We start from the raw sequence: 22,196 nt of genomic DNA, 5'->3' as shown, positions 1-22,196 counted from the left end.
CGGGCCCACCAGCTTGGCCAACTCACTACCCACCGGGCTGCACTTCCTATCACAGAGGAGGGGGCCTTCCTCTCCCAAGGCCAACTGGGTGGCTCCCACAAATCAGGCAGGTGACAGAGGGCACAGTGCCACCAGTCACAGAACAATCCCCCTGTGGGAAAAGACAGTAAGGGCTCCTGGTCTCAGTGGCTGCTGCACTCTGGGTAAGAACCCAGTTGACACACAGTTTGGGTGGGGGTGACAGCTGGGGGCTGTCCCTGTGGCATGGTCTGGAGCAGCTCTCTCCCCCGGGACAGGTCACTGTAGGACACTGACAGCTGCCAGGCACTGTTGGGCCAATGGACCTGGATACAGTAAATCACTCGCCAGGCCTGCACAGATGAACTCCCCGACGCCAGGCACAGAGGCTGACTCAGCCCATGGTCACCTGGTCAGGGCCAATCCCCCTCTCCCTTCTCCAGGCCCCAGCCACAGCCCGGCTTCTCACCCGGCTCCAGGAAAGGGCAGGGGGTTCCTGCGTTCCATCTCCTGCTATTTTCCAGACTGGCCCTTGTGTCTCTGGGGAGAATGGCTCCATGGCCCCTTACTCAGTGGCCTGCTCAGTAATGCTGCACTGTCTCCAGTGTGTCCACTGCTCGTTTGGGTCGTGAGCATGAGTGTAAACACCGCTGATCCCCACCCAGGACCACCCCACACACACACACACACACATCTCCACTCAGACACAGAGCTCTGCTTCAGGGGCCCCTCAGGTTGGAACCCAGAGCCAGCAGGTCTCTCCAGGAGGGTCAGGGATGCCAGTGACCCCCAGTAAGTGCCTGAAACTGTGGCTTTCCCAAGGGGCACCTCATCGTGAACAGTGAGGCTGTTCATGACAAAGGAACACACAGTTCAGGACCCTAAGGACATGTCATCTGTGGAACCAATTCTTGCCCGGAGCTCGGAAACAAGTGAGCCAGTGCAGACCAGCCACAGTTGCTGAGACTAAAACCGTGATGAAAAAACTCCCAACATCTGAAGGTCCAGGACCAGATGGCTTCACAGGTGAGTTCTAGCAAACACTTAAGAGATAACACACATCCTTCTGAAGTGAAAGTCCCTCAGTCATGTCCGACCCTTTGTGGCCCTATGGACTATACAGTCCATGGAATTCTCCAGGCCAGAATGCTGGAGTGGGTACCCTTTCTCTTCTCCAGGGGATCGTCCCAACCCAGGGATTGAACCCAGGTCTCCTGCATTTTGGGTGGATTCTTTACCAGCTGAGCCACAAGGGAAGCCCAAGAATACTGGAGTGGGTAACCTATCCCTTCTCCAGTGGATCTTCCTGATCCAGGAATCAAACCAGGGTCTCCTGCATTTCAGGCGGATTCTTTACCACCTATAAGGGAAAGCTTCTGAAACCACTTTCCCAACCACTGAAGAGGAAGGAACACAGGCAGTGAGCTGGTGATGATGGCAAGTCAGGCTGGGTGGGGCCTCACCGTGAGCTCTTCCTGCCCCGAGAGGCCAGAGCACAGGGAACGTTGTTCTGTTCTGCTGGCATTTTACATGGCCATTTCACTTCTGATTGGCTCACTAGGGCCCTCAGAACTTCTAGGTGCTCAGACCTTTTGGTGACAATGGCAGGAGAGAGACTGCGGTGCACACTGGCTACCTGTCAAGGCCATGGGTATATACTCAGGGAAGCCTGTAGATCCGAGGCCTGGGTCACATTAAGATACACATGTGGCAGTGTGTGCAGGGTGAAAGCTGAGCTGTTGGGTGGGGCCCCAGCCTTCTTAGGAAGAGAACTGGTCACTCTGAAAAACCTTCAGGTCCCTAGAAGAAAGGAAGGAACAAGAAAATCCCTGTCGGCTCTCCATCACTCCCATTAGGTTTCACAAGGAGTTGACTGAGGCCTCCCAAAGGTGCTTTCACTCACCCAGAATGGGGGAAACATGGCCTGATGCAGGAAGAGGGTCTCTGCAACTATAATCAGCTAAGGCTCTGAAGATGAGGTCATGCTGGATTATCTGGTTGTGCCCTGAATCCTACAACAAGCATCCTGACAAGGGACAGGCAAGGGGAGACTAAGACCAAGGAAGGTGAGGTTTTGGGAAGAAAACAGCTCTAGGAGCGCCTGGAGCTGCCAGGAGCTGCAGGTGGCAAGGCAGGACCCCCCAGAGGGACCACACCTGCCAATACCATAGCTCTGGAGACTCTGGACTCCAGATGGTGAGACAATATGCTTCTGGTGTCTGAAGCCCCCAGCTGGTGGTCACTTGTTATGGCCCCCCTGGGATAACAGCCTTGATCAGGGCTGAGGTGTTACATGTCTGAGAATTCATGAGGCTGTCCTACCTAACGTCAGACCTGGAGCCCCCAGAGGAGAGGCTGAGGGCTGTAGTGGGGGCGCTGGTGTGGGGACTTCACCTAAACAGAGGGGCCATCCCAGGGTGCCCACTGCTACCAGCTCCGGCTGGAGCCCCCACCCTAACCGCCCTTCCCTGCACATTACTGGGCCCTGGGCACCTGCCCCCACTGTCCTCTCAAACTAAAGCTGCCACAAAAGTGGGTCCTGCCCGCCCACCCAGGGCCCTCTCATTGCCTGATTCTCCTAACTTGGCGGCACTAAAACCCACTGTCTCCCCTCAAGCCCCCAAGTCAGGACAAAGCAGGGATCCTCTCCAACACAAGAGTCTCCTAAAGGCGTCAGGACCCCGTCACCCACAGCTCATTGTGGCTGCCACACCCCCCGGCATCTGGAGGTCACATGACTCTGGGAGGGTCCCTGCTCCATGACCAATGCCTGGCGCAGTCTGACCCCTGCCCAGGCCCCCTCTGGCCTGGCCTCATGGTGGGTGCCTCTTCACTGTGTTCCTCTCTACCCTCCCCACCAGGGAACCCTGCCCTGACACCTGGGCCGGCCGGGGTGGGCCGCCAGGCTCCTGTGCCCTGAGCGTGTCTGTGCAGTGACGCCACTGACATGGAGGATGCGGACATGGACTCTTCAGGAGCCACCACCCTGCTCCCCAGGAGGGAAGGATGTGTCTCAGTCATGCGAGTCTCTCCAGCTCTCAGCCTGTAACAGGGTCCTTACCCTCTGTCTTCCTTAAACAGCAAACGACCCCTGATGCTGAAAAGGGAAGCATGTCTCCTGGAGCTGGGGCTCCCCTGATCTGGCTCATCCAGCACCGCCCACAGCTCTGGCTGGACATGTCCAGGTCGGTATGACCACCCTCTGCTCCCCACTGGCCTGTGTGAAGCCAGGGCTGCATTTCGCTCACCACTATACTTGTGTGTGCCAGGCGATGTGAGGCATACAGTAGGATTTCACTAAATGCTCTCTGAATGAAGGAATGACATTACATGAATACGCTTTAGGTTTCAAATATAGCCATAGACAGACTTTTGAAACCACTGTGGAGCAGAGTGCGCGACTGGGCCTCCATGACTGCCAGGGGAGCTGTGTGGACTCTGTGTGCAAGACTGGCGCTTTGGGTTTGCCACATTTGAGCCCGGCTCAGCACAGGTCATCTCTTCTGGGCAAGTCTCTATAACCCCGTGTAAAGCGTTTTCATTTCTTCAGTCCTATTTTGAAGGTGAAACATCACTCTAACTTTTTCTTTTATCCACTTCCTGCATGTTTGCTGTTAAACATTTTCGTCATGAGACTTTACCATCTTCTCAAGATGAGGTGAAGAGCAGTGCGTACTTCGGAAGGTAACACCTCCTCCAGCTCTCTTCTTGAGAAGTCAAGTTAAAATTTGGCGTCTGCTAAATGTCACTCTGCACTTGAGAGGAGGTAAACCTAAAAGATGCTGAGAAAGAGGCCACGCAAATGAGCAGGACCCTAGAACGGCCTTGAAAACTGAGTTATCAGGCCATGCAATGCAGTGTCGTGTGGGCAGGAGGCCCACGCCCTCTTCCCTTGGGCTGCTGGGCCAGAAGGCGGCCAGCAGGTCGTCCCAGGTGCGACAAGTGCCAAGGGGCTGTTCTGAAACTTTGTCCCATGAAAGCATGCCACCAGAGCAAGAATAGCCCTTGCACTCCACCCAAAGCCACTGCACACCTGTGCTCTGCTTAACGCCCTCCACCACCCACAGGCCCTGCCTGCTAAGGAAGCCCTGGGCCACCACCAAGAGCCGGTGGGGCCCAGAAGGGGCCCCGGGGGCTCCACTTGGAGACAGAATGAAGGACAACAGCCCTTCTCTGAGACCCTTGTGACCACCCTCCCAGACCCCCACCAGCTCAAGGGGAGGAGCAAGAACTAAATCAAGCTGCCTGCCTCCTCACAGGCCCCACACTCAGCCTGTGACATGGAGTTCTATTCAGGTCCCGTGTTCGCGCACAGCAAGAGAGACAGTTCTGGTCCGCCTTCCCCTCTCTCCCCACCTTGGCATCCTTGAAGTGAGGGACATATCCTTCTGTCACCAGGGAAGGAGGGAGACTCCCTCTCCCGTGTGTTGTGATAGAGCCAGCCATGCCTGCAGATCAGGGCAAGTCTCTGGAAGTCATGAGAAGCCAGACTCCAAGTGTCCAGGGTCCAGATCCGAAGGCCTCTTCAGGAGAGAGGCTAGTGGCAGGCACACTGGGAAAGTAAACCTGTGACCCTGTCGTCTGTCCCTCAGCCTCCAGCCTGTGGAGCGAGGGTCAGATCAGCCCGTCTGGGGCCCCTGCGTGCGAAGGCCTGGATGCTCACATCCCGAGTCCCATCGACCCTGACTGCTCCACACACCTGCTGCAGCACGTGCTGGGCCAGCTTTCTACCGGCCGACATGCAGTGAGATGCGAATTCACAGCGTGAGGACCCACAGAAAGGAAACCACGCTCCCTGACCAGAGCACATCACCTTACAGTTTGTGACGTGCTCCTTCTCTGAGGATAGGCCATGGACTGCAAGTGTAGGACATGAGCAGTTGCCAAGTGGGGGCTTCCTGCCCAGCATCCAGGGTCCCTGGAGGGGGGAGGGGCAGGCTCAAGTCCCAGGAGCCCCAGAAGCTGTGTGTAGAGCCGTGTGGATGCGACCTTAGGGTTTCTTTCCTCCTCTGAGAGAAACGGTGTCCACAGCCTTCATCAGCCTTTCCAAAAGGCCTGCGATTCTGGCACAGTTAAGAAGCACAGAACTGAGGCCAGCTTGCAGAGGTGGAGAGTGATCAAAGACAGAGGACTGTCACCCCCTCCTCCGCCCACAGCCTCCTTAGAGTGAGTCTCAGGGAGACACCTGAGCCCCCTGAGGTACCACCCATGGTGGGGAGGAGATGCCAGGCTACTATGCAAACCCAAGAGCCTGGGCGGTAGAAGACGCAGAAGAGAAGGAAGACAAACCACAAAACAAAACTGATCTAACGCAGCCTAGACGCAACTCCCCCTGCCCCAATCCCCTCACGGGACAGAGGCCACTGGGGACACAGGCACATCTCTCTTCCTTCAGCTGGCCAGAGCACAGGCCACCTCTCAAATCCTCCCTGTCAAAGTTGAAGGACAGGGGCCAAGAGGTGACCGCTCATCACTGGTATGAGCCGGCACCACCCCCCTGCAAATGCAGGAGACAAGACGGGACTCAGGAGGTCAGGGTCCTTGATTATCTGAGTTCTCACTTTCCTGAAAGGAAAGGGGAAGCTCCTCCCACCTGCCCTGCACCCCTGAGGATCACAAAAGGGACGGGGGGCCGGAGTGCTGACTCCAGGATCACCAGCCAGACAGGGCTGCCTGGCCGGCCCTCGTCACTGCCGTCTGGTCAGTTAAAGCCCTCTTTAGGGCTTCTGTCACAATGTAACCAAGGCCACAAGGTACTTCTGAAGTTGGGCATTCGGCAGTCGAATGACAGGGATGCAATCCAGATCACTGGGCAGCGGGGGACGCTGCCAGACCCGAGCGTCCTGGTGGGCGTTTCTCCCTCAGAGCCACAGGCTCGGGGACCCAGAGACACCTTTCTCGAACATCCCTCGGTGATGCACGATGGGCAGGGAGGGGCTGGATTCCTCACTCCCCATGCTGGGCCGGTCTGGGCACCAGAACTCACATCCAGGGCTGACCGCAGGCCAGCCTCAGCTGGCATAAGCTCGTCAAGAAATTTCCACCCTTGCCTCAGGATCAGTATCACAACCTCTGTGCAGCATGAAGGAGGTTTCCTTTTTTCCCTCATTGCCACCACAACAAGGGAACATAAATTAGACAAAAATAGGATAATATGTAAAGTTACACTTGTTAAAAAAAAAAAGTCATTACATAAAAAGAAGTCTATGAGAAAACAGTTAACAGATACAACTTGCTATGTGAACCTACCCTGTGAAAACTGACATCTGCTTCAGTAAACACTGAGGGTCCATCTGCTATTCACCGGGTGGCCTGCCGGACTTGGGAGTGAAAGCAAGTGAGGGTAGCCAGGCCCTGAGAACGTGACTCAACCCCCCCAACCCCCAACCACCCAGGCACAAGATGGGCTACTTGCATCTGAACCCAGTCCCTCTCTCCCCACATCTCTCTGCAGCTCCTGGGCCTGGAATCCCAGGCCTCCTGGGAACGACCTGCAGTTCCCACCAGCCCTGTGCCAGTCCTGGTCACTAACAGATTCCCAGCAAACGAAGCCCTCTTCACTCCCACCAAACTCCGCTGAGCTTGGGCCCTTGGTCCTGGTAGTTTCTGGGGTGGCTGGAAACAGATTTACAGGAACAAGAGCAGGACCGAGGGCTGAGGGCCTGTCTGCTGCTCTGGATGGGCTTGCAGTGCTGGGAACCCCAGGGAGGAGGATGCCGGTGGGTTCCCAAGCCTGGTAAGACAGTGCATGCCCTGCAGCAGTGGGCAGCTCCAAACATGGCCGGATGAGCTCTGGCCCTGTGGCTTTCATGCTGGGACAATATCTAAACAGCCTGGACCCCTCCACTCCAGGAGTCCCAGGGACCTCACAGACCCAGAGCATGGACCTCCCACCACTTAGAGCAGCACCCTGAGCCAGCTCCCAGTGGGAGGGCGCATGGGCTGAGACCGGAGAGACACCAGGGGAGGCAGGGTGTGCACAGGCTGCTGGAGGAAGTGCAGATGTCATCTGGTGAGGATCACAATGCCCAGCCTGGCCGCAGGGAGGCCAGACCAGGGGGCCTGAGCAGGACCACAATAAGGGCTGGGCAAGGATGCCCACAGCTGGCCAGTGAAAGGGGCTGTGCGGCATCCAGGCAACAGAGGAAGGGCTGGAGCAGGGGTGCAGGTGGGGACTCAGGACAAGGCAGGATGGGGCTGCCCAGGCAGAGGAACGAGAGTGGGGGAGGCGCGGCTTCTCTCTGAGACAGAGCTGTGGTTGGGATGTTACTCGGCTTTGGGACACAGTGACTGTAGGACTCTTGGAGGCATGTAAGTGGGACTGTGGGACTTTTTGAGGCATATAAGTGGAAGTGTGAGCCTCCTGGTGAAATCATAAAGCACCATCTTTTAAAGCCTATTTGAAAATTCTGTTTGCCAGTTCATAGCAGCCAGTCCACTAGGCCCAGCGGGGTTGTGCTGAAATGTACAGACAGCTGAAGGCCTCCCCGCCCCACATGGGTGGGCCCATCGGGCTGTGTGTGGCAGTCTACCCCACTCCCCAGCCCAACCCATCCCCTCCACCCCCAGCCGATCCCACAGTTCATCAACCCCCAGATCAATGCAGTCACTTCCTGTCCACGTGCTGGTATTTGCCAGGAACTTTGTTTGCACACCCAGTGGCTCTAGCACACAAAGCTCAGATAAAAGTCCCTCTGTGGTTAATGGAAAGATCAGCTTCACTGTTGCATCACTGCTGGAGGAGAAGCTGAAGCTGATGAAGCTCTGGGGCAAAGTCCTGTCCCACAAACAGCATGCCCACCCTGGTCCTGGAAATCACTTCCCAGCTCCCAGGCGCTGAAGGGCTGGAGCAGAGAATCAACTCGAAGCCTCCCACCACTCCATGGGAAGCCACCGAGGGCCCCTGACAACATCTTTATCCTTCCATTTCCGTCATTGATCTGGCTGAGCAGACAGTGGGAGGGCTGAGCCACAGTCACCACTCTAAAATGTAAGGCTTGGAAGACGCAACATCCAACTATCAGCCAGCTTGGAACACAGTCAGAACAAGTAATTTTTAAAACATTTGGGAGCCCTTACAGCTATTGGCTGGTGCTTCTGTAACATCCACCCTGCTCCAGACTCTTGGCGAAAGAACAAGTTAAAAACAAATGCTTTCAGTTGGCTTAAATGACAGCCTTTTGGAGAAACCCAGCGACTGATACCGCACCCGGAGAGCAGGCTGGCTATTCTCCCAAGAAGAGAGAGGGCTGGCCCACCAAGCTCTTCCAGCAAAATGGCCCTTTTCAAAGGCGGTTTAAAACATCAAGCAAAGGTGATTAGGGACAACTGTACAACGCTGGTACAGGGTCAGAGCAGAGATGCCTAAAGTATGTGCATGCATGTGACTGAAGTCTTCAATCTTCCCTCCCGCTGGTGTTCTGTTCGGTTCTGTTTAACAAATGTACACTCTATCAGCTTTTAGGAGAAGTAGGGGTGGGCTTTAAATTCCATCACTTATCAAAGCAATTGTATACAATAGGGACTGGAGCTAATTAAAATAAAATACCATCTGCATTTGACTGAACTTTATCCTAAGCCCTATAACATTCATTTCCAGTTTGGTCATTCAAACAGGATGGCAACTGCATTCCAATGACTCTGGATAGTATTAAATCATCTCTTCCCTTTTTTAATATTAATTACACAACTCTCTGATCGCGAAGGTGTCACAAAACACTTCGCTAATGTGGGAAAGTGTCCTAGTGCATTGCAGGAAAAGAACACTAAACATCTCTGTAAAATGGCTAATTTTACCTGATATTTCATTACAGTGACTTGGTAGAGTAAATATTAGTCAGACTGACAGCTAACTGATTTGGTTTGCATTAAAACTAGACTGATTTAAATGGAGGCGTTTCAGTTGCGATTCTGAATTTGTCATTGGTTCTGTTGTCTATATGCTCTCCCTGGGGCTAAATGTTTAATAAGAACTGTGGGAAACAATTGCAATCACGTGGGCCTTGCAGGCACTGGAATGTGTGGCTGTTTACCTTTTCTCTCCTTCTTCTCTGTTGGCAGGATGCTCCCACAGCAGCTCTGCCAGGAGCTGATTAAGAAACTCTGCATAAAAGGGATTTTTAATTTGAAAAAAGTTAACTGGCACTGCCTGTGGGAGTTCCTTCCCTCTTCGGGGCCACAACTGATGACCAGGAGCCCCTGCCCGCAGACCCAGAGTGAACGCAGTGCCTGGAACCCACCCACACGGCACAAGCGCAACACCACAGATGCCAAAGAGGAGCCAGCTGGGGCCCGCCTCAAGTCCTGCCCAGCTGTCTCCTGCAGCCTCACAGCCAGGCCCCCATGTCTGGCCCTGCTGGGGCCACGGGCCAGAGGCCCACCAGGTGGGCATCTCCACGTTCCTGGACACAGGGTCACACTCAGTAGTTCTGAAAGGAAGGGTGGAGCAGTTGAGTTGAATACCTTTAAAAGGTTTACAATTTAGACACTAGAAAAGAGTGAATCCCCCTACCCACCCACCCCAACCCCAAAACACAGGTTACGTCTCCTATTTCACCTCTGCCATAGTTTTAACAATTGAGAAGCCACTTAGTTCTCCAAAATTCCTCGGAAATGAGACACGCAGGGGCCTGAGGCCCTTCACTGCGGTGCTTGTACCTGCACAAACTTCTCCTCCAGCAACAAGATACAGAGAAAGTGTACGGGACTAAAAATAACTGCATGCATGCACAGTTGGGGGAAATTCCCAACAAGATAAGAGCCTGGAACAGAAGCAGGGGACTGCACACGCCCCTTGCACTCAACACCACCAAAGGGGCGGGCGGACCACCTAAGCCACCCCTTTAGCCTGACCCTGAACACACCCTGACCCTCACCCCATATAAGGAACCAGCTCCCCCCACCCCACCCACATCGGGAAGCAAGCAAGCAGGGAAGCCGATTGTTTGTTCCTGCTCTCTCTGCTGCAGCGGGGGCCCCAATAAAGTCTCGCCTGAATCTCTTGTCTGGCCTCTGATCCATTTCTATTGCTGGTGGGGAGGCCAAGAAACCTGCTGGGTAAGAGAAAGGGAATCAAGAAACCTCCCATCCAGGGACAGCCCTGCAAGAATCTGCCTTGCAATGCCAGAGACGAGGTTTCCATCCCACGTTGGGGAACTAAGATTCCACATGCTCCAGAGCCTGAGCGCTGTAACTGGAGAGCCCAGACGCTGCAACTACTGAGCCCACTCAGCACAACTAGAGAGTCTGTGTGCTGCAACGAACACCAGATGCAGCCAGGTAAGCAAATTAATTAAAACAGATAAAAGACACGTAGCCAAATAAATAAATGACAAAGAATCCCACCATCCCATCCTGTTCTCATGCACATCTCTATTGGGGGGCTGTCCCCCATGCAAATAGCATGCCCTTCGCTGTGACTCTCCCTGTGGGAACAGTAACTCCAAACAAGCATGCCATTCTCACAAGACAGACCTCTGCATGCTTAAGAAAACCTGTGGAGGGCACGGCAGCAACTCCCTTCTGAGCTTAGACAGGTGAGGAGCCCCTGCGAACCTCAGCATTGCCCCCACCACCAGCTGCAAGGACCCCCATGTGTCTCTATGTTGGCCATACACTCTGCACTCAGCCCTACGGTGACATGGGCATGGGGTCTGCTCACTCTTCTCCAATGGCCCGTCCCATGCGACTTAGCCGTTACCACCTGGCTTCGCTTCTGAGAGGAAAAAAAATGCACCAGCGCCTGTGAAAAGTGTCCTTCCAACTCCGTGGTGTGAACACACACAGGTATAACCACAGCCCCACACAGCCAGGTGGGAGGAGGCACATAAGCCCTTCATAAACACAAACTTCCTCTTAGCTGTGAGGGAAGAATGGGATTAGCATAGTGTTTGATTCTATCTCCTTCTGTTTGTCCACCCACCCACCATGCATCCAACCATCCTCGTACCCACCCATAAAGCGAACTCAGAACCATACACTGTGTGTCCACCTTATCAGAGCCCAGCTCATGGATGGGCTGGCTCATGCACTGGGATGACTTCCCCACGCTCTTGAAGCCAGAAATCACAAAGTTGTAACCAGAGAAGCATTCCCAGGACAAACCATCTCTCCCATCAACACAAGAGGAGCCCCAATGGTAGCGGGGTGGTGGCAGGGGGTGAGGCAGGGGTGGTGCTTGGGACACCACCACGGCCAGTTTCTCTGCAGAAACTTTACTATCCATGTTCTCTGGGGATCACTGCAGGAACACCCCATGCCTGCTTGGGAGTCTAAATGAACACTCTGCACACTGCTTTTAGGAGAGGGTGATTTCCATGTTCTAAAACTACGATTTACCAATGGCCTCGTTTGTTTGTTGGGGCCGTAACTGTTTGTCACTTGCACTTCACCATCCCTTGTAGCTCTCGATGCCCTGTGACATATCATGTGTGTTTCTATAGACTGTCAGCCTCACCGTCCACTCCAATGGCCCTGTTATGGACATAGCGGAACACACAGCAAGTATTCCAAAATCACCTGGTGAGGCCATCAAAGGCTCACTTGGCCATCTTACATCTTTAATCTTACCAAGTATCTGCTGACCCATGAGTCAAATATTAATCTCAACTCTATGTAGAAAGTATGATTAACCACTGATAAATTAGAATTATACTAAAAACGTTACTAGCCTCTTTTCAAATTACATCTGCTTTCATCTCAAAGATCACAGGGATTTTTAAGGAAAAAGCAACATTCGTTGCCCAAGTTTTCAAGTTCATGGTAACCATTAAGATATGTGTTATGACAACCACAAAAACACCTGCCTGTACAAGCTCTAATTTCATTGTTAAAACAACAGTTTGAATTGCATAGCCTTTATGGGTAAGATGCACACATTTATCTCCACTGATTTCTGTGTATTTTGTTGACTTTTAAAGATGTAAATGATAGCTCTATAGTCACTTGATTATTGCTTCAAACTGAAGTCAAGAATTTAAATTCTCAAGTCTCACAAAGGACCCAAATATTTGGAGTTTTTAAATGCTCTGATATGTAGCTGCACATCTGTTTTGTTTTGTTCAGAGATGAAAACTTAGGGTCATGGAGAATCTCATTAAAATCCAGACTTGGGCATTTTCAGAACCAAGACACAAACAACCCGCACACGACACTCTAGGCCCTCAGACAGCACCTGCCCAGGGAACGGAGCTGTACCTGGGGGTCCATCCTGAGGAAGGTGTGAGGGCCTCTGCTGCTCAAAGTCGACCTCTTAAAGGTTTTGCTGTGATAAAAGTGGTAGTAATCATCCAGGTTTCCAATCTGCAAGACAAGAAGCAGGATACCACCAATCAGTATGGTCTTAACAAACCCTGCCTCTCAGAACACCTCCCCTTCCTCTGAGAGACCCATCCTGCCTCCAGAGCGAGATCACCCTCCATGACACTCCCCCACTCACATCCCTGCCACAGATTCAAGGTCTGTGAATGTCAACTCGGAGACCCCTTTCTGGATAAACATTAGGTGGTATTTCCTGAGAAGTACATGCTCCCCAGATCTTGCAGTGAGTTCGTATCATTTAAAGTTTGTATTACCATGGCCAAATTATTTTAGACAAGAATTCATGTTCATTTTGGGTTAAACATCCCTGAAGCAGCTCAGTTCGTGTCAAGTCAGGTCTAAGTCTACACCAAACACTCATTTATAAACAAACTCCATGCTCTCTGCCCCCCGGGTAAACTGAGACATCTAAGAATGAACGTCCGCTCCCAAGAACAGCAAGGAGCCAAGGCAAACATGCAGCCTCATCTGCTTGGGGACTGTGGAAAGGTCAGCTGAAAACACCCGAGTCCCAGGGTGTCCGGGCTCTCGGCCAGCGGCGGTCTATCAGGGTGGATTTCAGCTTGAGGGCTGGATGGGACGCGGCAGGCTGCTCCTGCGCCTCCTCCCGCCATCCCAGCCCGGACCTGCCTCATGTCTCACAACCCTGGAGCATCAGGACACTGTGCTCAGGAGGCCTGCCTCTCCTCCTAAATTCCACTGGCTGCTGGAAACAGCTGGCTGGGCACGACCCCTGAGCAGAGCCTTGTCACTGAAGATGGAACAAATGCTACACAGACTCTGGGGCTGCCCTCCTCAGGCGGAACCATCCTAGTTTCTCTTCTAGCTCCTGAAGAGAGGGTGGACTTAAGACAGACTGTCCTCTGCAGCAGTCAGAGGTCATGGTGACAAGCCTGGTTTCAGCCAGACCGGCCTCATCCTAACCTTGTCCACTCTCTTCACCGCGCACGATCCTGTGATCCTGAGCAAGATTCCCCTCCTGCAAACCTCAGTTCCTTACATGTACCGTGGGGATAAAACTACATACCTCAGGAACTTGTTTAAGCAGGACTAATGTCCACCCAATTCACCGTGACCTTCTGCTGCCCCTCTTCCTGCTCATAGACACTGTCCAGTGCACTGGATGGGACCAGGCGGAGACCTAGAGGGACATGGAGATGCTGAGCAGCCATTTCCACGTCTTTCCACAAGAAGACTGAGCAGGTGTCTACAGAGAGAGCCTGCCTGACTGTACCCTTTACCCTCATATCCAGAAAACCCAGCAGCCCGGTTGCATCCTGCTTTTCAGTTTCCAGAGACACCACTTGTCCTTGAAATGAAGAACCTCCTTGTTTGCTCAAGCTTGCTCCAGGGTATTTCAGTTGTTTTCAAGCACAGAACAGTGAACACCACGACGGTTGTGAAGGTCAGTCAGTTAGAGTCTATATGGTTTCTGCCTCATTTAGTGCCTTCAACACAGTTGCTGTTCAGGAAATCCTGGCTGTATTAGGAGCTGGAATTCTCACCCTGGCTCCTCTCCAAGGCTCCTTCAATCCCTCCCTGGGCCTGGGATACACCCTGACTCAGCTTTACCTGCTGCGGAATCTAGGCTTCAGACCTCCTTAGTCTCCTTGTGAGAACAGTAACTACTATCTTCAAGGTCTGTTCCAAGACAGTCCCTCTCCTCTCTCCCCTCACTATACACACATACATACATGCATACATACACAGCACACATACACACAGCACACACCACTTATACACATACACACATACCACACACATATACACACATCACATATATCACACACACACTACACATACACTGCATGCTCATACCACACATACACCACACATAAACACACACCACACACACACACACACATATACCCCACACACACCACACACATCCTCACACACATACACACACACCACTCACACATACATCACACACGAACTTCCCTGGAGGCTCAGTGGTAAAGCAACCGCCTGCCCATGAAGGAGATCTGGGTTCAGTCCCTGAGTCAGGAAGATCCCCTGGAGAAGGAAATGGCAACCTACTCCAGCATTCTTGCCTGGAGAATTCTATGGACAGAGGAGCCCAGCGGGCTACGGTCTGTAGGGTCACAAAGAGTTGGACACCACTGAGCGACTCAACAGCAACAATGCACGCACACATACACATACACAGAGTCAGGCACAGCTCTTCATATATGAAGAGCCAGCGAAGTACCTGCCAGGCAGGAAGTGCTCTATACATGGTTTTCTGCAATTATGACTCTTGGTTCATTTTCTACTTCAAGCATTTTTTCAACCATCATAAACCTCATTATTTCTGCCCTGTTTTGCACAGAAGCACTCTTATTTCTCCTCCCACAGTTAACCACTCACTTCTTCACTGAAGTTAATTGTTATGTCTGTCAAAGGGTTCCTCCTAGAGCAAGCCAACCTGTTATTTAACAATAATGCAGCTTTAACGTACAGCAATGTTTAAGCAGAGACATTACTTTGCCAACAAAGATCCATCTAGTCAAGGCTATGGTTTTTCCTGTGGTCATGTATGGATATGAGAGTTGGACTGTGAAGAAAGCTGAATGCCAAAGAATTGATGCTTTTGAACTGAGGTGCTGGAGAAGATTCTTGAGAGTTCCTTGGACTGCAAGGAAATCCAACCAGTCCATTCTAAAGGAGATCAGCCCTGGGTGTTCTTTGGAAGAAATGATGCTAAAGCTGAAACTCCAGTACTTTGGCTACCTCATGTGAAGAGTTGACTCATTGGAAAAGACTCTGATGCTGGGAGGGATTGGGGGCAGGAGGAAAAGGGGATGACAAAGGATGAGATGGCTGGATGGCATCACCAACTCGATAGATGTGAGTTTGAGTGAACTCCGGGAAATGATGAAGGACAGAGAGGCCTGGTGTGCTGTAATTCATGGGATTGTAAAGAGTCGGACACAACTGAGCGACTGAACTGAACTGAACTGAATGTTTAATCCACATGTTTGCTTATAAGTGGCCACCATCCCTGGGCGATGTGTCACAACTTTGAACTCCAGGTGTTCAAATCAATTTCCACTCAGGACATGGAGAAACTAAGAACTGAATCCAATGTGCTGGCAAGGGGAGGGATTAATTTCAGAGCCAACTCTAAGCACTAGGCTTCTCAGGTAGAAAGGTGGTACAGAATTTGCCTGTCAATGTAGGGCACACAAGAGACACACTTTAGATCCCTGGTTTGGGAAGATCCCCTGGAGGAGGAAATGGCAACCACTAAAGTATTCTTGCCTGGAAAATTGCATTGACAGAGGAGCCTGGCAAATTATAGTCCATGGGGTCACGAAGTTCATGGGGTCACAAAGAGGCAGACATGACTGAGCATGCACTCATAGATCCTAAGTAGGCCCGTGTCACGGTAGCCCTGGATGCCACTCAGGGCAGCACCTGGCCCTAGAGCAGCCCAGCCTCTCTGCAATCTCTCCCAGTCCCCAGGCTGTGCAGGCCCGTGACGCTGCCCCTGTCCAGCTCCACCCTGAGCAGGGCTCAAAGGGTCTGCACTGAGGAAAGTCATTTCCATTGAGCAATTTCAGGGAAGAACAGATGGCTCCCATGGTGCTGACCAGACAAAGTGCCCCGGGGCAATGCCACATCTGTTTTGGGAACTTATCTGCAGCCCAGTATGGAAAATAAAGGTCTGGGTAAGGTGCAGGGGAGAAGGGGACACTAGTCAAGGACACCCTCCCATCCTGACAACGCCAGGTGCAGAAGCTGGAATCTGATTCAGGAAAAAGTGGAGCGAGTCAGGTCACTGGCTATTGGGAACTCTGACAGTTGCCACCCAGATCCTCCCAGGGTTCTGTGTGCATCTGTATACCCTCTGGGCCCTCCTGGAGCAGAGTGCAGGCATGGGGAGCAGAACTCGTCCTTCCTTGAGATGAAAGATTTGTGAACAGAGCAGAACCCATCCTTCCTTGAGATGAAAGATTTGCGAACAGGCAAACAGAGGGCAGACAGGGCATGGGACAGAGGGCTGCCTGACCCTGGAGAGAATGTGAAGGCAGGAAGAGGAAGGAGGGAGGAGGCAGGGCCAGATGCTGAGGAGGGAGTCGTGACACTGGGAGAGGCCCTGGCACCACCCTCACCTGGATGGACGTGACATCCTGAAGCCCAAGGACATGCTGTGTTGTCAACCACGTCTCGACCCACTCAAGTGCGGCAGTGGGCAAAGGACGGACCCCAGGCAAATGATCTATCTCCTGCTTATTGTGTTAGCTTTTTAAATTGTGGTAAAACAGACAGAGGGCTTTCCAGGTGGTGCTGCTGGTAAAGAACCCACCTGCCAATGTGGGAGAAGTAAGAAACACAGGTTCGATCCCTGGGTTGGGAAGATCCCCTGGAGGAGGAAATGGCGACCCACTCCAGTATTCTTGCCTGGAGAATCCCATGGACAGAGGAGCCTGGTGGGCTACAGTCCATGGGGTTGCAAAGAGTTGGACACGACTGAGTGACTCAGCACACAGAACAGACATAACGTTTACCACTGTCACAGTGTTTAAGTGTCTATAGTTCAGGACACCAGGCACATTCACACTGTCATGCAATCATCACCTCATCATCTTGGGAACCTTCTCATCTTCCCAAACTGAAACCCTGCCCCCATTATACGTGAACTCCCACCCTCTGGGCCCTTCTGGAGCAGTGTACGGGCATGGGGAGCAGAAACCATCCTTCCTCGAGATGAAAGGTTTGCAAACAGGCAAACAGAGAGCAGACAGGGCACGGAATATCTGCTCTGTCTCTGTGAGCCTGACAACTCTGGCTGTCTCAGGGGAACCACTGGACCTTCTGTGACGGGTTTGCTGCCCTTACATGATGTCCAGGTTCACCCCAGTTGCCACAGGTGTCAGAACTCCCTCCATCTTTCAGGCTGAACCACACTCTATGGTGGGCATATACCGTCATCGCTTGCCTGTTAGCCCACTGATGGGCACTTGGGCTGCTTCCACCTCCTGACTGTTCTGAGTGCAGTGTGCCGTGTCTGTTGGTGACCCTGCTTTCCATCCTACGATGTACACACAGCTCCTGTTTCTGTAAGTAAAGCTTCCCTGGGGATCCTGCCCACAGCTGCCCCCACACCATGATGCCAAGCCCAGTGGCTGCCACAGGGACCCATTCCCCCCTCGCCTAGAACAGGCCATGTGTGGAGCTTACAGAGAAGGCCTGCCAACCTGCAACTCTAGCATTTGCTGCAGGGTGTGTCTGGGGTTGGGGTCCACCAGTCTGAGACCAGACCACCAGTCCTCACACTGAGGGGTTCGGCTTAGGAGGTCAGCACCTTCAACATCTTATCTAGTCACGGAGCTGCCTCCTCTCCAGGCACCATCCTTGTCCAGTGACCCGGTCACTCCCATCTGACTCACGCTCCCCAGCATCAGGACTGGTTAGGAGTATGAGGTTTCCACGATGGGAAGAAGGTCAGAAAGGATCAAGAGCCAGCAGAGCGGGAAGCTCTGCTTCCCCTCATGTCCCTGCCTGAAGTGGGACGTGGCCCAGCGTGGAGGATGCAGCATTCACCATGTGGCTGCTTCCTGCCCCTTGACTCGCACCTCTACCCCCTACGCAGTGACCTTCCCCACCCAGATTACGGCCTCCCCGTCAGGGCACTGTCCCTCAAGCTCGCCAGGGCCTTCATGAAATAGGAGGACGGGAGGGCAAGACACTGGGGATGTGGCCACTGGCTGGGGTAAACACATGGACAGCTGACTGCCCCTGGCCTCATAGGTAGGGGTCAGGGAGGAGCCACAGAGATGGCCCCACTTCACAGATGGGAATATTGAAGCCGAGGAGGCTAAGCCCAGCATTACATTCAGACTCTCCCCACTGTGCCCAGACAAACAGGCAACAACCTCACACTGAATGACACAGGCACATGGGTTAGGGCTCAGGGTCACTGTGGCACTGCTGGTACAGCCTCACGGTCAGACCGACAAGAGGGGGAGTCAGAAGAACAGACAGAGAAGTGGCGTGGGCAGGGGGCACAAAGGACACCTTAAATGCAGGGCAACCCCACGGGTAAGAAGAGGCTCTTATTTTCACTTGATTTCTGCACTGACATTAACGTGGGCACTTGTCCCAGCTCCACAGTGCCGCCATCCCGGACACTGTGCCCCGGCCGCCATGCCTGCCCATGCTCTGCACACCACCTCCCTGGCCAGTGGCTGAGCCACCTGCTTGACTGACACGGGGGCGGTGGCTGCTGTAGAACCCTGCTGCCCAAGTGCCCAGGCAGTCTTCTCCCTCTCTTATTCTCTCCAGCTGTCAATCAGCCCTTGCCAGCACTGAGCCCCCAGAACCTCAATCCACTCTGCCTCAGTGAATCCAATTTCCAGTCTGTGAGGTGTTTTTTGTTAAGTTTTTTTTTTTTTATTCTGGCAGGGGTGGGTAGGTGTCGGTCACAACATAAAATTTTTGTAAATGTAAATGCTTTTCTCTTTCTCATCTGTGTTATTTCCATGATGGGTTAATCAGAGCTGTTCTCTTAGCCTACCGCACCTGCCAGAAAATGAACAATCCACTGAGTATGTGAGGCCCACGTCTTTTCACTCAACACTGGTATGTAATTATACACATTCAGTTCAGTTCAGTTCAGTCGCTCAGTCGTGTCCAATTCTTTGCGACCCCATGAATTGCAGCATGCCAGGCCTCCCTGTTCATCACCATCTCCCGGAGTTCACTCAGATTCACGTTCATCAAGTCAGTGATGCCATCCAGCCATCTCATCCTCTGTCGTCCCCTTTTCCTCCTGCCCCCAATCCCTCCCAGCATCAAGTCTTTTCCAATGAGTCAACTCTTCACATGAGGTGGCCAAAGTACTGGAGTTTCAGGGCTGATCTCCTTTAGAATGGACTGGTTGGATCTCCTTGCAGTCCAAGGGACTCTCAAGAGTCTTTTCCAACACCACAGTTCAAAAGCATCAACTCTTTGGTGCTCAGCTTTCTTTACAGTCCAACTCTCACATCCATACATAACTACCGGAAAAACCATAGCCTTGACTAGACGGACCTTTAGTTGATAAAATTGGTAACATCATTAAAACCTTAGCTAAGTATTCTAAGCCAGAACACTGGAAGAAACGGGATCAAAGAAGCCACAGTGAAGAGCTGGATGTGGTTCCCAACCGGGACCCTCCACGAGGCACTTTAGAAATCTAGTTCCACATGCCCTCAGTGCAAAATACAGATGGAAAACAGGCACAAAAAGAGCAGGGAACAGCAAGTCCTATCTTCTCCTCTGTGCAGCTCCCAAGGTCCCTGATTTTTGTTGGGGCTCCTGGTTCAGAACAGGGCAGCCCCCTTTCCCAGGCCTCCAGCTGAAACAACACAACCTGAGCCTCACAGAAGCCCTACAAGGCAGGTGCCATCTTCACTTTCATGGTGTAGATGGGGAGACGGAGGTTCTGAGTGGTTCAGAACCGCCCCCTTACTGCATGCAGCACAGTCAGGAGGTGGATCCAAGTTCACGTCCCTAACCATCACCCTTCTGCCTCTGGACATATCTGCAGCACTGTTGCCATGGTGACCCCACTCACCCCACCTGGTCCCTGGCAACACATTGTTCACAGCAGCCCAGGGCCTCGTGGGGCTCTCTCTCCTTCCTACCAGTACAGGAACCTGGAGAGAGTCCACTGTGGCCCATGCACACCTCTGATGGGTGTGTCTGTGGACGGACAGGCACAGAAACGGGTTCCTGTGTATTTATGTACATACATATGTACATTATGACTGCATGTGTGCACAGGTGTGAGAATGTGTATATATACATGCATGTTGCACATTCAGATTTGTGTGTACTTACATTTAGTGACTGCAGGCATGAAATCATGCCTTGCTCCTTGCAAGGAAAGCTATGACAAACCTGGACAGCATACTAAAAAGCAAAGACATCATATCACTTTGCTAACAAAGGTCCGTATAGTCAAAGCTATGTTTTTTCCAGTAGTCATATATGGATGAGAGAGTTGGACCATAAAGAAGGCTGAGTGCCAAGAAAACTGATGCTTGCCAACTGTGGTGCTAGAGAAGATTCCTGAGTGTCCCTCGGACTGCAGAGAGAGCAAACCAGTCAATCCTATAGGAAATCAACCTTGAGTACTCACTGGAAGGACTGATGCTGAAGCTCCAATACTTTGGCCACCCGACGCAAGGGCCAACTCAATGGAAAAGACCCTGATGTTGTGAAAGACTGAAGGTAGAAGGGGATGACAGAGGATGAGATGGTTAGATAGCATCACCGACTCAATGAACATGAATTTGGGCAAACTCTGGGAGATAGTGAATGACAGGGAAGCCTGGTGTGCAAACAGGAGCAAACTCACTGTGGCTGGGCCTGCCCCCACATGGAGGTCCTGGTTGTCGAGGTCTGGACCACCTCCAGGAGGCACTGAGCTACAGCCGAGGGTCATGCCCCACCCCGAGGACAGCTCTTCCTAGGAGAAGGCCCTTCCACTTCTTGCCTGGCCCTTCCCCAGTGGCCCCACCGGACCCCTAGCCCCACCCAGCATGCTGAGCTGGGAAGGCTGCACTGACCCGCACAATCAGAGCATTACCCTGAACTCAGCACCACCTTGCTGTCCTCACCTTCACCAGACCCCCTCCTCCTGAGGAGTCCCTCCTCTGGGTGAAGGTACCACCGTCCTCCCAGGCATATTCACTAAGCCCTCCAAGAGTGACAGCCTGAAGGGTTTGCAAGTCTGGCAGCTCCCTGTCACCCTCACCATGGGGCAGGGCCCTACTGCCTCCTAACCTCGATTACAGTCTCCACCACACTGCCATCCCCGCCTCCTGGAGAAGCAGAAGCCCATGGGCCCCTCACAGGGTACGCACATGTCTCCACGACCAAGCCAGGTCAGCTCTCCCTCTGGCACAGGCCTGGCCTTGTCAGCATCGCCCCTGTTCTCTAGCGATGTTGCCATGTGTGAGGGACCCTTGCTTGCTTTCACACCCCCAAGCCTGCTCACGCCAGCCATCTCACACCAAGTCTACCTCCTGCTCTGATTTTAACCATCACCTCAGCTGTCACGGCCTCCAGGAAGCCCTCCTGGACCTCCCAGGGCCGAGTGTGCCTACATGTGCCCATTATAGCCCATCTTCTGTCCCTTCCTCCAAGATAAGCTCCTCGAAGGCAGGAACTGTTATCTGTATAACCCACAGGCACTGGCAGCATCTGGTACACAGCAGGAGGTTAAGAAATGTTTGGTGAAATGAACAGATCTTGAGTCACACTGGAAGGACACACATCTTCCTGTTCACACACAAAGAGCTGTCCAGTGCAGCGGTGACCAAGACTTTGGGCCTCCCAGCCGTCTGGCCTTTGGGTTCTCTAGCCCCCTTCCCAGGACAGTCCTGAGGCTGTGGATGCAGGAAGACTACCCACCAGCTGAGTGGCTGGGTGAGGCCCAGGGTGGCTCCTCTAATGTCCATTCCAAGGGTCACAGGGCTGGAAGGCAGGTGGTGGTGCTCCATGGAGAGGAAGCATCTAGGCGACCACGGGTTGGGGGAGGGCAGCAACAGCTTGCGAAGCCCAGTGAAGAAGGGGCAGGGGCCGAGTGTGATGGGGAGAGAGGCCTGGGCCGGGGTGTTTACAGGAAGAACTCCTCCTGTCCTGCTTTTCCCATAAGTGTAAGCATGGCTAGCTTCATGTCACCTCCCTGTTTATGCAGGGCAGGTGTGAGGTGGGTGGGATCTGGGGTGCTGCCAGGGTGGGGCGCACCCTGCCTTCCTGGAGGAAAAGGAGATGACTTGGCGGTTTCTGCAGAGCTTCGAGAACAGAAGAGGAGGGCCCCGAGTCATTCATCAAGTCTGCTGTGCAGCAAAGTCATTGATGAG

The 22,196-nt window shown here is 52.9% G+C and overlaps 1 protein-coding gene across 2 annotated transcripts in view; it reads right to left on the bottom strand.

Moving 5' to 3' along the window:
* The window catches only part of PCSK6 (proprotein convertase subtilisin/kexin type 6), a 171,061-nt gene that overhangs the window by 108,385 nt on the left and 40,480 nt on the right, over positions 1-22,196 (bottom strand). For both annotated transcript variants that reach the window (XM_069560066.1, XM_069560067.1), the window contains exon 2: positions 12,214-12,318. In XM_069560066.1, coding sequence (XP_069416167.1) covers positions 12,214-12,318 — 105 coding nt within the window. The remainder of the gene's footprint in view (positions 1-12,213; positions 12,319-22,196) is intronic.

The sequence above is a fragment of the Ovis canadensis genome, chromosome 18 (assembly GCF_042477335.2).
Source record: "Ovis canadensis isolate MfBH-ARS-UI-01 breed Bighorn chromosome 18, ARS-UI_OviCan_v2, whole genome shotgun sequence".
NCBI lineage: Eukaryota > Metazoa > Chordata > Mammalia > Artiodactyla > Bovidae > Ovis > Ovis canadensis.
This window is presented reverse-complemented; position numbering and strand designations above follow the sequence as displayed.